Here is a 17,218-nt window from a genome sequence, read left to right as displayed (position 1 = left end):
GAAAAAAGAATGCAATCCTTTATAAAATGACACAATGTTCATATGAAACAGGAATAAAAGGGAATAACATTAACAAGCATAAATTCAGTATAAACCACATTACCATTTCTAACTGATGACAAATCAAACTTTTGTCACACTAGATGGAAATAACCTTTAAATCATGACATGCCAGGAAAACGAGTCATTTACAGCAAGATACTGAGAATGAACATTTAATTAGGTTGCTAAAGTACAGTTCAAAAGTCTTCTAACTAGAGGACAATGAAAAGTGACATACATCACAGTACCAAATACAATTTTGTCTACTACCATTGTTCACCCAAGGAAAGTTACGTATTTTCTATTTAGAATGGGTAGTACAATGTGGAACTGCATTGTACCACAATTAGTTTGGGTTTTGTTTTTTAAGAAAATGCACACACATCTTAAAGAATTCTTTCATTTGTACTGTACTCACTGAATAAAATGAAAAATTAATTTTCATTAAAAAATAACTTGGGGGTTGCAAGTTTTGTAGACATTTATCTTGAGGATCAATGATTTCCTATTCAGCAAAGCACTTGTTTTTCAACTGTTTTTTAACTATTTAGATTTCCTAATTAAAAAGTGATCCATTCTCATTATGCAAGTGCTTTGATAAATATTTTCTTATAGAATTATACCTATTTTACAGTATGCCTAGAACTGTCCATTTTTACACAGCCACTCACAAATCGTAAATAAAATTATAGGCATTGTTTATTCTCACAGCATTCCCATATCCGGAAAACAATCATACTACACTAACAGGATGTCCCTGTTATGTTAACTTCTTATTCTAATTCCAGGGACTGATACTCACTAAGATTTCAGGGTATAAATTGTCTGCTGCAAAGGAAGAAAATTATATATATCCACAGATTAACCTAAATTTACAAAAAAATTTTGAGATTACAGCACAAAGGATATGGATGTTAGAGCTCACATTGCTACATTGCTTTTATTTTAGGTCACTTCTTAGTATAGGTGGCTACCAGGCTCTCCAGAAGATATTCAGAACTACAATTCTAATATGATGATTCAAAATAAATCTTGAAATCTGTTCAGATAGGATTTACTTCTATTTTTCTAACTTCCACCTGGATTACTTTAATTAGTTCATTTAAAAGCATCATATTGAACTTTACATAAAGGCTCCTCCTTGATATAATTATATGTTTTTATTTATAATAATAATAATTTTGGTATTTGTTAAGCGCTTATTACATGCAAAGCACTGTTGTAAGCGCTGGGGAGGATACAAGGTGATCAGGTTGTCCCATGTGGGGCTCACAATCATAATCCCCATTTTACAGATGAGGTAACTGAGGCACAGAGAAGTGAAGGGACTTGCCCAAAGTCACACAGCTGACAAGTGGCTATCTTTGTCCCCAACATAGAACATTGGGCACATGAACACCAATATGATTTCCTCATAAATCAGAAATCCCAGCCCTTCTGATTTCTCAGCCCTTCTGAGTTTCTGCGATAACAATGGTTAGAAGCTGGTTTGATAATAAAAAGCCATTCAAAACTGCAGAAGAAACATGATCCTGACTGAGAACTAGCATATCCCAATATGAATTGCGCCAGTACTGCAAGATATCAATACATATGATGTAGTACATGAGAACAAAGGGTTTGAACCAAGTTCTCACTCCTGACCATTCAATCTCTGTTTTAGTTTGACTTATCACATTCAGATTTCCTTATAATACTGTCAATAGGCCACTACTTGATTACTGCCAAACACTGTAGGTATTTCTGGCAGGTAGACTTCTCATTTTCCTGACTACTGCTAGTTCAAGGAAACGAGGGAACAATAGAGGAATGCACTCTTCAACTGAACAACGAAAGGATAGTTGCTTTTATATGTGCCAGTTTAAAGTTTGGAATAAAGGTTAAGTACAAAAATCTGCATGGCTATAGAATGCTAAGACTGGTGAATGCCTCTTAATTTTTACAGCCTTGTGGCTCCAACTCAGCAAAAATACACCAAAATAAAGTAGTAGCCAATTCAATCATCATATGGTAAATCAAGGGAGGAATCTGAGGTGCATTTTTAAGGAAACTGAATATTTTTATTTTGCATATCCTACATGACATTTAAAACATCAATTTTCAGCTTTCACAATAAATAACACAGACATAAACCTGAACATATTTGTAAGCATTTTGGTGTCTAGACCAAAGACTGATATACTATAGGGTTCTTTACTGTCTTCCAAGCTCTTACTGATTGATACTGCTCAATAGGGTAGCCTAAAATGAAAATCAACTCTTGCTCATTTAAAGAACTGATTATCCAATCTGTGCTAGCCATTCCATTTGCTTTCACTGCTTCTCCCCAACTGTTCCCTATCTCTTTGCCATTTTATCAGTGTCAATAGTGGAGATGAAATTCAAATCTATCCATTTTATTTCCCCTCCACAGTTCTTGTAAAATGATGTGCTGAATTGGAGATAAAAAGCAATGGCTAAAATGAGGCTTGTGAATTATCTGCAGATAACAATTATGTCATCCCAGGCCTCTAGTGCCATAGATAATCAAGAGATGAATGTACAAGTTCTTTAAAGAACAGAGGACTTCAGTCATGTTAATAACACCCCAACTACTGAAATTCCGTGATTCATGATATGAACGGGCAGAAAATGGGAGACAGTTCTCTCATTTTCTGCCTGTTCATAACATGCCCCTTCTTTAAACAATCATATATAGTCACACTGGCCATACAGGAACACAGATTGTGTTCTTCCAAACCAGAAAGCTTCTTGTAGAAAACAGCAAACCACACAAAGAGAAAACAGTTCCAGATCTAGGTTTGGTAAGTTAAGTTCTTGAGTTCTGGCCTAATTTTTTTTTAAAAAAAGATAGGAAACAAATCTAAGGGGAATAGAGAAAAAAATTCAGTGACAGCTAAGCTTTAAGACATTTCTAGAACAACAGTCACTCAGTAGCCAAGATCTCTCAAATGTAAGTTTGGCAACATTTTCTACTACATGAAAAGAATTATGGGGTAAAAAGAAGGAACAAACAAGGCTGAACTTCAATTTCTAGCTTGAACAAAATGAATGTCAAAAAAAAAACCCCACTCGCAAACAAAAAAAGCAACTGAAACCAATTCGGCAGTGGAGGTCTCTGCACTCTGACATTATCACATTTTTGTTTGACTAACAATATCTTCTCTTACACTGCCTGCAGAAGAATGCTCTAAAATATTCACACTGTAAAAGGCAACCAGGAGGCTGATGACATTTAGAAAAATAATTTACATCATCACGAAGTCTGGTAATTATAATATGACATGGTGAGAAAAGCTAGAAAGAGAGGGAAGGCTCAGTGCCACTGTTTGATTTAGAGGGGTCACCAAATATTTTGGTTAAAATATACTGCAAAGTCAGCTACTGTGTTGGCACACACATGCAAAAAGCTAACAGACAAGAGACTCTTCAATATGCACCACATCACTCAAAACAGAATTTGGTCCCACAACTATAATTCCTAAAGTTCTCAACCCCCTAACAGCAAACAGCCAAGTTGCTTATCTTCATGAGCAGTCACTTTAAAACAGCTGCTTGTAATACATGATGACTTAGGAGGGGAGAAATCAAAAGCAAAAAAAAAAAAAGCTTAGTATAAATAGAAGTAGCCTTGTCAATACAAAGAAGTCTTTCATTATTCAGCTCCTCTTATGTTAATGAAGTATACTTTAAAAGGTATGGTTAACACAAAGCCTACAGTTAATCTGGGATACAAAATATCCAACCCTAACTGATACTTACCTATCAAAATCAACAGAGCTAGAAAAAGGACCATTTACAGATGGAGTAAAATGTATGGTACTGGCTACATCTGTGTTTCTAATATTCCCATTGTCTCAGTTTCTATTCTATTACTAGAATTAGTACTATTGAAAACGTTTAGAATATGTTTTGTCTTAACAGCCAATGGAAAATTTCATTCTCTTTCAAAAAAGGACAGCATCGATGCCTTACAAATGCACAACTCTTTTGGGGTAGGGATTAAAGGACTGCACAGGTAATTTTGTTACTTGAGATTCTGGAGGGGAAACAAAATTGCCAAGTTGCAAAAGTTTCAAGTTTTGGCATGATTATGCATTTACTTAGTGAGAAAATATTGCTGTTGTACCAGTTTTAAGGGAAGCTAGTATTAAAACCGGTTAGTACACTGGTTAGACTAAGCAGTGAATTCTATATATTACTGGTTTACATTTACACTATTCAACATATGTATATTATAGCTAAGCAAAATCACAATCCTCTCAAATATAGGATAACCTGAATATGTTGGTGCTTGCTATACCATCCCCAAATGAACTTCATGCCATCTGTTTAAAAGTTAGCACTGTGTAAGTTAAAAGTTAGCACTGTGTAAGTTACAGCAAGAAAATGTGTCCAACTTGATAATCTTGTATCTACCCCAGCACTTAGAATAGTACTTGGCACAAAGTAAGTGCTTACCAAATGCCATCATTATTATTATTAGCTAATTCATACAAATGTCATTCCCTTTTTTTGCCTTTGAAAATCCAGGTCAATTTTTTTTATAAAGTTTAATGACTGAAGCACTCAGTTCATTTTTCCCAGGAAATCAGAAAAGAATAAGAGAGAAAAAATAGCATTAGCAGGTATACTCAGTGTGAGTCTTGTAGCCTCAGAAGAATACAAGTTCAGAAGTGATTCAATTAACCTATCATTTTAAAAGACTATGTACTAAATCCTTAATTACAGGTGCAAACCAATTTCTTATTTTAAAATTACGAATGTAATATCAGGAACTATTATTCTGTGAACATTTCTCTTTCAATAACATCATTTCAAATGTATCTTCTTGGCACAGTAGCTGAAACATACTTAAAATGCAAATAAATGCCAATTTAAAATGTAAATTTTCCTCTGTGAAAGAATCTGGCTTTGCCACTAAGTGGTTATAACCATTATGGTTACTTATCAAAATCCTGGATTTTCCCTACGATACTGTCAGATCTAAACTTTTTTGTAGATTAGCTCCAAATTGAGTAACTATACACAGACAATTTAAGACAAAGTTTGAAAAATGAAATTTTGTGAACTGGGAATGTCACAGGATGTGTAAGGCATAACGACTTTCTTTTCGAGACATACGACCACTTTTTCATGGTGCCGTTAAATGAACTATACTCCAAAAAGGTTTGATTGTACTAGTAGGAGGTACAAATACTAGGAAGAGCAAAGAAAAACGCAGAATAGACAATTAAAATTAGACAAGAAAATTAAATTGCAGTATTTGACCAATAAAAGGAAGAGAGACCTAGGCATCAGAAAGAGGATCTTTGAAAACAGCAAGAATCTTCGAGGCAGAGAAATAATAGAAATATGTAGTTGGATGGGTAGGTCCTTCAGTGGAGAAGAGTACATCAAATACATAGAAGACATCACACACCACAGAGGTAGGAACAAGACAGATAGAAACAGCGTGCCAAAATATTTGGCTCATGATATTTCAAAGAATAAACTGTCTGCTTATCATTCAGGGAGCAAATACCAAGTAGTTGCATAAAAGGAAACACACTTACAATGTTTAAATAAACCATTTTCCCATTTAATTGCATAATTGCACAATTGCACAATTAGAGCCCCTTTGGTATCAAACCTTTTTTCTTCTTTTTCCTTTGTAGATCATCATCACAAGATAACAAGCATAGTATCAGGTGACCACCAAAGAGGGATCTCAAAACTACTGCTAACAAACTTGTCTGAAATACATTTATTGGAAATGGTCAGAGGGGAAGAAAGAAGAGGGATGAGGTAAAGGAGAAAAGGCCATTTGAAGACCACATAAAACACTGCAAAATACTAACAATATGAAGCGGTCACAAATGCACTTCTAAAACCATCACCAAAAAAGTTTAGAGCAATATAACATGCTCTCTCTGAACAGTTTACAGCCACAGTTAACACAGAAGTGTTTTGCAGAGATTTGCAAAGACAGCATTTGGAAGAGATGTTCAAACATAACATTTAGATGGCTATGTTTGACTCTTTGAAAAGCATACTTTTCTTAGAAGACAAGGTTCACTGCCTAAGGAATTGAAAGGTCTATGCCTAGCATAGATTTTAAATTACTGGGGAGAAAGGCTACTAGATGGTTACTTTCACTCCACCTACAGCCCTACAAAAGTTTTAGAATGCAGAAAATTGTCAGTCATTTGAACAGATTGCCTCCCACATGGTTTGGAGAAGATTTGACAGTCGATTAACTAGGATCATGGAACACAAATTCAAAAATGAAGGGTGGGTAAAGTTGGGAATCACTAAACATTTCAGACAAGATAAAGCTTTTAGGCTTAAATGTATTATGCTTTATTCTTATCCTTCCTCCCTCAAAGGGCTTAAGGTTCACCTGAAAAGCTATCAAATTGTACTGGTAGACAAATTAGCTTACATAAAATAATAAGCAACAGATTTAGACATAAATTTCAGAGACATAGATTGCAACGTTGGAGACAGATATAATTCAAAAGAAGGACCACTCAAAAGCACATCCTTTTGAAATGAAATGATTGATATTTAGCTGGGAGGACTGAAATGTTTGTGGGCATTTATGTTTACGTTCAAATAAAATAAGAAAATTAACTGACTTTATTTGCACATAGAGGTCTTTTAAGAAATACAATCCACATTCTCACCTGCTGGTATGGACAGTATACACCCTAGACAACACTACGCTCTCAGAGTTTTATTCTAGAGCTAGCCAAAAGGAAAATGTTCAGTACTAGACATTGGAAGTGTAGGACTCTTGCAGGTTTCATAGTGATTCCGTGTGCCTTAGAAATGTAAAAGTAGATTCAGAATTGTTGTGCTCATTATTCTGTAATAACCATTTAGAAAAGCCTAAGAAACCGAAACAAGCCACAGGAGTGGGGAGCACGTTTGGTGTTGCTTGAACTCACAGCTAAATGCTCCCCATGAACAGAGAATGCTCCCTTGCTATCTGAGTCATGTGTAATTACAATATGACAAGGTCTCTCCCGGGCTATGTAAACTGGCATTTTTCCCAGCACTTGTCACACCACGGAATACACACATACAAATAAAAATCCAAAATTAACCATTTTAAAACAATGGTTTACACGGCTACATCAAGTAACTCAAAAGCTGAGACTACACAACCGAATATTCCCACCAGGAATCATATCTCTTACTTGCAACATCTGAAAACATCTCCTGTTAAACAAGCTCTACACCACACCTAGCAACAATTCCCAGGTCTGGGCTGCAGAGTCATATTCCCTCAGGCTGGACAGAAAATCATTAAGTGTGGGGAATAAAGGGAGGGTGTCACACCAACACACACCCACTAGGGCAAAGATGTAGCTCTAAGATATGAAAAAATAATTTTCAACCCGAATTTTAGAATGCTAATCTGCTCACTGTTCTACCAGATAAACAAAGTTACCTCAACTGTTATGACTTCCTCTTCCAAAGATTAGGCTTTTCCCCTTATTTTCTATAAATAGGTTGGTATGCTTTTTTGGGGGGGAAGCGGGGGAAAGAGTTCTACATTCTAGTCAACAGCAGTCAGAAAAAAACTAATCTTTGTGCATCACTGGCATCATGGGTTTCTTTTGTTGAAGACACCGCAGTGGCTCAAACAAACCCACAGGAAAAGAACCATCATAGTAGATCTCGTACAGTAATTAAGACTTGACAGTCTAGTTTCTTATCATGGCTTTGAGAATGCAAAATAGGTTCCAATAGATGGGTATTTGGCAATTATAATCCTTACACATTCAAAATGTTACTTCCTACAGGGTATGTATTTTTCTTCTACACATGTAATTATTTCTTTACAAATTATTAAACAAGGTCAAACTCAACTGATCAAATTTTGAAAGGAAGAAAACAAAGTCCCTAGAGAAAAAACAAAACAAAAAACAACATCGCTTGGGCTTTGGCAACAAGAAATATATCAAAATAGATCTCTGCCACTCCTATACTCAACTCTAGATTATTCCTTTCTCCTACTTCTATATCATCAATAATTCCCACATAGCTCTAAGCATAGTGGCTGTATTATGAAGTTGATCTAAGGAACTGCAAGAGTTCTAGATGCCAATGAAGATTACAGATCAAATGGGAGATAAACTACTAACCATTGTGTCTACTTAGATAAATAAACCTGTTCACAAACAAAGCACCTTATTGTATTTATACTGTTACCTCCACTAATCCAACTAAAACAACCAGACAGTAGCCTCAATGAGGGTGAAAGAAACTGAAACCAGGGTTGCTCAAATCTTTATAAAATATCCTATAAAATCACCAAGTGTTTTGTTTTGGGTGCCCTGGGTAGAAAACTTCTGAAATGGCAGAAGCTTGGAAGTATGATGCAAACTCGAAATCAAAGCATAAAAAACAAGGTGGGTAGATGAGTCAAAGCAGAAATCAACATTTCACCTCCTGAAACTTAGCAGCACCGTTTTCAGATAATAACCTCTAGATAAGATGTTCCCTGGGGGGACAAAAGTGGGAAGCCCCTCCCCACTATTCAATATCAAGCTGATAGAAAATGCTTCGATAGATAGGGAGGATCAATCCCAACGTAGAGAAATAATGCAGGGAATTCTGGTCTGGAGGTGTTGGTGGGGGCGGGGGGAAGGTAGGGGCAATGTGCCCCAGAAATGCAAATAGGCTGGAGACAGGTCAGTGCAACAATTACTGACTAGAATCGAAATTCTGTACACTATACGTATGGTATGTATACATATAGTGCATTAAAAAACAAACAAAACTGCACTTCAGAGATAACCTGTCTAGGAAAACGAAAATGCTACTAACTCTAATCCCCACCCCCAAGAAGCCTTAACAACTGCACTACCTTCAAAGCAAGCTGGGAAACCAAGAGGACTGGAAACTTCTCTCATCTTGGAAAAGAAAATACTGTACACCTGATAGTCTTCTACATTCACTGATTACTGAAAAGCCAGAGGAGAGAGGTTAGGGAATCTCTCGCATCTTTGCGGGCAGCCAACAGCAGTCTGAGAGCTGAGAGGGTATATTGGGGGGGGGGGGGGGAGGAAGGGGGAGGGAAAGGGATTTAAAAAAAATCACTTGCAAACCGACTGCTTTCTCTCCTTAAGCAAATATATGTTTCTTGTTTGTTTTTTAATCAGGCCCCTTTTGTATTGGAGTCCTACCTCTTTTTGGCCTAGGGAAGCTTTCGTGCAAGTGAAAAACGACTTTCTCCACAAAGTGCTGAATGTTACTGTGCTCAGGTCCTCGAACAAACACCATCCAGTCGTGGGTAAAGCCCTCCACGGTAGGTTTCTTCCTGACCTGGGCTCGGTGCCCCAGTTCCAGCTTCACCTGAACAGCACACTTGGGGGGGGGGGAACAGAGGGAAAGAGGGACAAAAAGAGGAGAAAAAACAATGAAGGACAAGAGGAGGAAGTTTTACATTTAAGGTCTTGGGCTGACACTTTTAATACACATAAAGAAAACATCAGCATTCCTCGCATCCACGTTTCACACGCGCGCGGATACACACACGCAATGTTTCACATCCTGTAAAGCGAGACCTGGTCAGAGCCTCTCCAGATGGGCTCTAATTGTAACGGAATGTTACCCCAAATGAACAGATGGGGGTACGCACCGACAAATGCAATGGAAACAAATTAAACACAATTTAAGGGCCGAGACGGGATCCGTTTTCAGAGAGCAAAGAGGTGGTGGAGAATAGGGAAGGGGATAGAGGAAATAGAATAACTCCCTTCGTAAAAAGTAACAATGTTAATAAGGACAGTGCTATGAAGTCTTTGTGTGTGCATGTTTGTGCATGTGTCTCTGCAAGAAGCTAAATTGTGAATGAGCAAGTCGCAAACTCCGGAGCTTTTATTGCAGCTTCAATGTATAACCGATGCAAGACGTCGCGACCCACCAGCACACATGCATCAAAAAGCACACAACACGCCCATGCATAAATAACGTAGCCCTCCACCCCCTAAAACAAATACGGCACATAAAAGGCAGTCACTGTTAATGTGAACGGGTAGAAGACAGAATAGCAACGATAACGATTACCCCGGGTGTAACCAAGATTATCAAAGTGTACACAGAGTAGAAACCCACTTTCCTCTCTGCCCGTCCCCCCCGCAAAAAAAGAAAAAAACAAGGGGTGGGGGCAGGCAAAGAGGAAGACATCCACCGTTGCTAGTCTGAAAACACACATATGCATGAGGTTAAAGTTGCGGGAGTAACAGCTGCTGTCACAGACACCCGGGAGAGAACGCACCATCCTACTAGCAGCAGCGGTGCCTACGGTGCCGCTTAATGCTCCGAGTCCCCCTGTACAGTACTCCGGGTTCCCGGCTGCTGCAGCGGCTGCTGAAATATGGCTGAGTTATTATTCGCCTCCTCCACTGTCTGCGCGTGAGAGAGTGTGTGTATGTGTGCGTGTGTGTGTGTGTGTGTGTGTGCTTCTTGCGATTGCAAAGAGAGAAAGGGGGAGTGGAGGAGTGTGTGTGGCGGGGGGGGAAGAGGGGGAACTGGAAAAAAAAAGGAAGGCGGGTGGAGGTTTAGAGGGAAAAGCAGCACACTGCAAACCATACCAACCTTTCTTTAATTGGAAGCACGGAGCGGTGTCTGGGTAGCAGCGGCAGTAGCACTGAGCGGAGGAGGAAAAGGCATTTTTTTTAATGCATGTACTTACCGAGCTGGCCATGCCTGGGGGCCCGGAGGTTTGCTGGGGTGTTATTTTTGGTATTCCCCCCTACCCACCCTTTCAGCTGTAATTCATGAAGAAGTAGATATGAATGAGAGTGCGCACAGGAGTGGAGGGTAGATGGCGGACATTCTCTGTCTTTTTTTTCTTCCCCCCCCCACCCCGTTTCTCGCTCACTCCCTCTCTCTCGTTCGCTCTCTTATTAAACTGAGCCTTAGTAGCAAGCGGCAGCAGCTCCCACTGGCTCGGGCTGAGATTCCGGAGCATGCGCCGTGAGCTCCAAAGCCTGACACCGAAGACACAGAGCGAACACCGTGCGGAGGGAGGGACTGGGGAAGGAATATGGTGGGGGGGGGGGGAGAGGGAAAGAAGGGGAGGCTGGGGAGAAGGGGGGCGGTGAGCAGGGGAGGGAGGAGAGAAGGGGAGGGACTTGGAAGAAAAGAAGGGAGAGAGGGAGGACGAGAGACCGAAAGAGCCAATCAAACGGAGTAACTAAATTACACTAAACGCCGGCCGCCCTCAAAGCCTGACCGCGGCCACAGTAAAAAAAAAAAAAAAACATTACTTAAAGTAACAGGTTACTGAAGGAAGAAGCGGAGGAGGGGGGTCACAATGAGGTGGACGGCGGTGGGGAGGAAGGGTGATTGAGAAGGAATCCCCTCCCCTGTGCAAACTCCTTGGACCCGACAATAAAAAACGGATTAAAACTGCTGGAATGTAGGCAGTGTCAGTAGACTCCTGAAAATCCCAGAAGTCAAAGGAGTGATGAGGAGGGGGTTAAGTTTTCAGGGTAGCTGGAAAGTTTTGGTGTTTGGTTTGGGGGGGCTTTTTTTGCTCTCCTAAATGGAAAAGGAGCTTGATTTCGTAAATGATTGGGTAACTCTGATCGCCAGACCGTGATACGACTACTTCCTTCGGTGTCAAATTGGGAAAAATAAAAAAAAAACCCGAAAACAAAGTCACAATAATAACCACCGAGACCGAAACGGACAGAGCACCCCTACTACGGAAAGCAAGCGATCGAAATGATTTCATCTATCAGGCTACAAACCCGTACTCCCACCCCATTCTCTCCCCGTTCCGCCAGACTTCGCCTTCATCAATGCCCCCCAACACTTTCCAAAGTACCACCTTCGAAATATTTCTAAAGGGCGAAAGCCTGGGGAAAATTCCCCAGATTATGATTTCCTCCTCAAATTAAGACGGCAAATTGGCGGGGCACCCACCGGCGGCCTTTTCTAAGTGTCTTTCCTAAAGGTGGAAGGACATTCCGGGGAAGACAGGTAGAAACGTCACGGGGCTGTGACGCCGAGGTTGTTTTCTTTTGTATTGTTTTTCTTTTCTTTCCTTCTGGCAGCTCGGTAGATTGCATCAGAGCTGATCCAGTCGCCTTCAAAGGACGCATGGGCAAGCGGTCGGCTTAAAACAGCCGATAAAGTTAATGCTGACGGACGGTAATGTGTAGAAATTGGATTAAGAATCTGTGTGCGCTTTGGTGACAGCGACCGTGATCCATCTCCGGGTATTAATGGGGTCAGGCTGGCGGGTGCCAAACAGCCGCGGAAGTCGCGCTGCAAGCGGCGTTCCCGCAAAACTTCTAGGGCCAGGAAAGCCGGAGGAAAGGGGAGGAAAGAAGAAAGCGATGCAGCTCATCGCATTGGCATCACTGACACAGAGCTACCAGGTCGTCGTTAGCTAATGTTCACGGGCACGATTTGAGAAGGCTTGGCTCCTGGATGCGGGAGGAGGTGGCCACCTGGTTGGGAAGGTTCATACACCTGGCGTTTTCTCTTGATTTCTGCTTCCTTCCTCTCTTCTTTCCATTTCTTCCTTCCATCGTTCTCGGCGTCTCTCTCTCCTTCAGCCTTCCTGCCCTCTTTTCCCTAACAATAGTAGCGTTTAAGGGCCGACTGGGTGCCGAGCACTGTGTGAAGCACTGGGTAGAGAAGTAGCGTGACTTGGCGGCAAGAGCCCGGGCCTGCGAGTCAGAGGGCGTGGGTTCTAATCCCGCCTCCGACATTTATCAGCTGGGTGACTGTGGACAAGTCACTTCTCTTCTCTGTGACTCAGTTACCTCTTCTGTAAAATGGGGATGAAGACTGGGAGCCCCACGTGGGACAACCTGATGACCTTGTATCTACCTCCAGCGCTTAGAACAGTGCTTGGCACATAGTAAGCGCTTAACAAAATACCATTATCATTATTATTATGAGCGATCGACACGATCGAAAGGGCTCACTCTCCACCAGTAAAGAAGGGAAGGGGGATTGAGGGGAGAGGGTGGGGGATTGAGGAGAGAGGGTGGGGGATTGAGGAGAGAGGGTGGGGAATTGAGGGGAGAGGGTGGGGAATTGAGGGGAGAGGGTGGGTGACAGACGGGAAGATGAAAACACAAGACAAAAATCATATAATGAAGATCCCTCTCTCCTTTTACTCTTTTTCTTTCAGTTTCCCTTTCCTTTCTTTTTCGTCTCTGGCTAGACTTTCCGAATCAAGGATCGAAGGAGGCTCCAGTGAGCAGGTTGATCCCTTTCGACTGACGGCGCTTCTCGGGGTCGACCCGGCCCCCAGTCGATGCCGTTAATAGGAAAGTTTCGGAAGGGATGTTTGTCTCTTCCCCAAGCAGACAAGTCACGCATGGAGTCAACACCAAAAGCCAAATAGTCCAATACTCAGTTAAATAATACTAAATAGCAAAGCCACCCAAACCCCTAGACTTTCATCAAATACAAAAAGTATTGCTTAGCCCCCTACTTGCATCGTTCTACAGTGACAAACAAATACAAGCAAAAACACTGACACGCCCACACCGGCAAGAAAAACCAGAAGGCGATAAGGGACTTTTAAAGTCCAAATTGTGCACGCAAGTCATTCGGTCGTATTTATTGAACGCTTACTGTGTGTTGGGCAGTGTACTAAGCGCTTGGGAGAGTGCACTATAACAATAAACTGACGCATTCCCTGCCCAAGACGAGTTTACAGTCGAGAGGGGGAGACAGACATTGATAGAAATAAATAAACTGCAGATATGGACATAAGTGGTGTGGGGCTGGGATGAGGGGTGAATAAAGGGAGTAAACCAGGATGACGCAGAAGGGAGTGGGAGAAAAGGAAACGGGGGCTTAGGGAAGGAATATGATCTAGACTGAAAATATAGCAATCGATAGCTCGTATTCTATATTACACAGGACGTATGGAAATGTACTTATACATATACAAGTATGCAAGTGTATAAGCAGTGAATTAGGATTAAAAAGCCCTCTAGGAAAATGGAAGAATGGGGAACTTGAAAACAATGAATTAATTGTGCACCTCCCCATGCAGATGAGGGAAAAAATATTGCTGATTATTTACTTTGTGCTCGTTGTAATGTCTTTTTTATGGTGGCAGTTGCATTTTAGCCCTAGACACGTGTGAAAAAATAAAATCTAGAGTCCCTGATTTACAGTTGCTTTCCGGGTCATTTTACCTTCCCTTTTTTAGGCCTTCTGTAATTTGTACCACGTGAAAGTGCTGATTTTTCCAGTTTGGGTTGTGTGGGTTCGGTATGTTAACACCAAAAATAAATAGATAGAGAAATAAATAAACGTCCCGTAGAGGCAGATGGTTTCCTCAACTTTCGAGACTGTATTTAGTACTTTCATGAGCAAAAATCTCCTCTTCCTAAGGGAAAATGCTAAAGTCTACCAGTAGATGGCGCACTGGGTCCTTTCTCTGACGTCCTTACTTGACCCCTTCCGAAAAGATCCGACTAGTCTCACTTTTGGAGTCAAGTATTTGGGCTCATCCTAAAAAAGGAATCATTTATTATTCGGCAACAAAATGAGAATTTAGTTGCAGGGAGAAAATATTTCCAGTCAGACAAAAAGATTAATTTTAAATAAATTTTATTTGAAATTAGATCTTTGGTTGGTTTTGATTTTTTTTCTTATAAATGAAGAGCATATCTGAAAATGGATGGTTTTGAACCTTCATGCTTAAACTGGTTTTAGAACCCGATCGAAGACGAAATGTTAAAACAAACCTTGACAGTGCTCGCTCACTTCACAGTTTAAAGAGACAGGAGACAAAGTGAAATGAAAAAACCAAGTGATTTGCAAATATCAGTTAGAATGTATAGTAATCATTTTTTTCTTTATAGACCATTGTATCAAAGATAATGATTTCCATTTCACATCACCTTGTCAGGTTGGGATATATTTATTTTATGTACTGTATTTGACTTTCCATATTTTCAAGAAGGTAGCTTCAACTCTGGGGGATTATGTGAGGTCAGGTTTTGTTAATGCCCAAATGTCAGTCACCAGTAAGATCTACCTTTGCCCCACACCATAGTACCTGATTTTATACCGCCAGAAGTAGTCATGGCATTTATTGAGCACTAACTGAGTTCAGGGCACTTAAACTCTTGGGACTGTACAACAGATGCACTCACTTCAAACTACGACAGATTGGAACGCGTTTCTGAAAAAGGAAACTGGGAAAACAGAAGTTTGCTGGTCAAGTAAATGGCCTGCTCAAAGACGCATAACAAATTTAGAGCAGAGTGAGGATGGGGAAAATGAGCAAATAATGCATCATTATTCATAATTGTTTTTTCTCTAGTTTAGAATATTTTCCAAGTACAGGCCTTATTACAACTCTCTAAGGAAATAGCTGAAAGGAAGAGTAATAGTGTTCTTAATCATGAGAATATGTTCCCTGTTGAATCAGCTAACCTCTTTTGTTATCATGGGGCATCTTCATTGACATTTTTCCCTTTTTAAGAAGGGCTGTTAGTCATCATGTTTAATTCACAATTCTGGTTCATTGTGTTTTGAGATCTCTGGAATGGTAGAGTGCCTCCATATTCTAAATGAAAAACAGTTGTTTTGATATCTATTTTAGTATTTTGTTAATGACAATTACTAGTAAAAAAAATACTCTATTAATGCGTCATCATCCAGAACCTCCTATTGTGAGTAAATTAGGCACTCTGGGAGTTACATTATTTATTTTAGAGCAGAAGGGGCCCTACACTGATAATTTAATATGTGGTAGCCCAGTGTCTGAGAACATTTATGCACTTTAAAAGGATCTACTTTGCTCTCAAGGAGTATTTTAGGCACTGGTACTAATCATAATGATGTTGTTTATTAAGTGCTTACCATCTGCAAAGCACCACGCTCAACACTGAGGTAGATACAAGATAATCAGATGGGACACAGACCTTGTCCCATCCTGGGCTCACAGTCCAAGAGGGAGGGAGAACAGGTATTTTTATCCCCATTTTACAGATGAGGAAACTGAGACCCAGAGAAGTTCAGTGATCATCATCATCATCATCAATCGTATTTATTGAGCGCTTACTATGTGCAGAGCACTGTACTACCGCTTGGGAAGTACAAATTGGCAACATATAGAGACAGTCCCTACCCAACAGTGGGCTCACAGTCTAAAAGGGGGAGACAGAGAACAAAACCAAACATACTAACAAAATAAAATAAATAGAATAGATATGTACAAATAAAATAAATAAATAGAGTAATAAATATGTACAAACATATATACATATATACAGGTGCTGTGGGGATGGGAAGGAGGTAAGATGGGGGGGATGGAGAGGGGACGAGGGGGAGAGGAAGGAAGGGGCTCAGTCTGGGAAGGTCTCCTGGAGGAGGTGAGCTCTCAGTAGGGCCTTGAAGGGAGGAAGAGAGCTAGCTTGGTGGATGGGCAGAGGGAGGGCATTCCAGGCCCGGGGGATGACGTGGGCTGGGGGTCGATGGCAGGACAGGCGAGAGCGAGGTACGGTGAGGAGATTAGCGGCGGAGGAGCGGAGGGTGCGGGCTGGGCTGTAGAAGGAGAGAAGGGAGGTGAGGTAGGAGGGGGCGAGGTGATGGAGAGCCTTGAAGCCCAGGGTGAGGAGTTTCTGCCTGATGCGCAGATTGATTGGTAGCCACTGGAGATTTTTGAGGAGGGGAGTAATATGCCCAGAGCGTTTCTGGACAAAGATAATCCGGGCAGCAGCATGAAGTATGGATTGAAGTGGAGAGAGACACGAGGATGGGAGATCAGAGAGAAGGCTGATGCAGTAGTCCAGACGGGATAGGATGAGAGCTTGAATGAGCAGGGTAGTGGTTGGGATGGAGAGGAAAGGGCGGATCTTGGCAATGTTGTGGAGCTGAGACCGGCAGGTTTTGGTCACGGCTTGGATGTGAGGGGTGAATGAGAGAGCGGGGTCGAGGATGACACCAAGGTTGTGGGCTTGTGAGACGGGAAGGATGGTAGTGCCGTCAACAGAGATGGGAAAGTCAGAGAGAGGGCAGGGTTTGGGAGGGAAGACAAGGAGTTCAGTCTTCGACATGTTGAGCTTTAGGTGGCAGGCGGACATCCAGATGGAGATGTCCTGAAGGCAGGAGGAGATGCGAGCCTGGAGGGAGGGGGAGAGAGCAGGGGCAGAGATGTAGATCTGGGTGTCATCAGCGTAGAGATGAT

At 41.0% G+C, this 17,218-nt stretch overlaps 1 protein-coding gene across 4 annotated transcripts in view; it reads right to left on the bottom strand.

The window, feature by feature from the left end:
• Positions 1 to 10,867, bottom strand: part of MLLT3 (MLLT3 super elongation complex subunit) — a 235,833-nt gene extending 224,966 nt beyond the window's left edge. For all 4 annotated transcript variants that reach the window (XM_038771335.1, XM_038771338.1, XM_038771337.1 and 1 more), the window contains exons 1-2: positions 10,733 to 10,867; positions 9,222 to 9,402 (exon numbers count right to left, since the gene is read on the bottom strand). In XM_038771335.1, the coding sequence (XP_038627263.1) occupies positions 9,222 to 9,402; positions 10,733 to 10,744 (193 nt within the window). In that variant the 5' untranslated portion in view covers positions 10,745 to 10,867. The remainder of the gene's footprint in view (positions 1 to 9,221; positions 9,403 to 10,732) is intronic.
• Positions 10,868 to 17,218: the final 6,351 nt, after the last annotated feature.

The sequence above is a fragment of the Tachyglossus aculeatus genome, chromosome X2, assembly GCF_015852505.1.
Source record: "Tachyglossus aculeatus isolate mTacAcu1 chromosome X2, mTacAcu1.pri, whole genome shotgun sequence".
Classification (NCBI taxonomy): domain Eukaryota; kingdom Metazoa; phylum Chordata; class Mammalia; order Monotremata; family Tachyglossidae; genus Tachyglossus; species Tachyglossus aculeatus.
The sequence above is the reverse complement of the archived record's forward strand: the minus strand, read 5'-3'. Positions and strand labels throughout refer to the sequence as shown.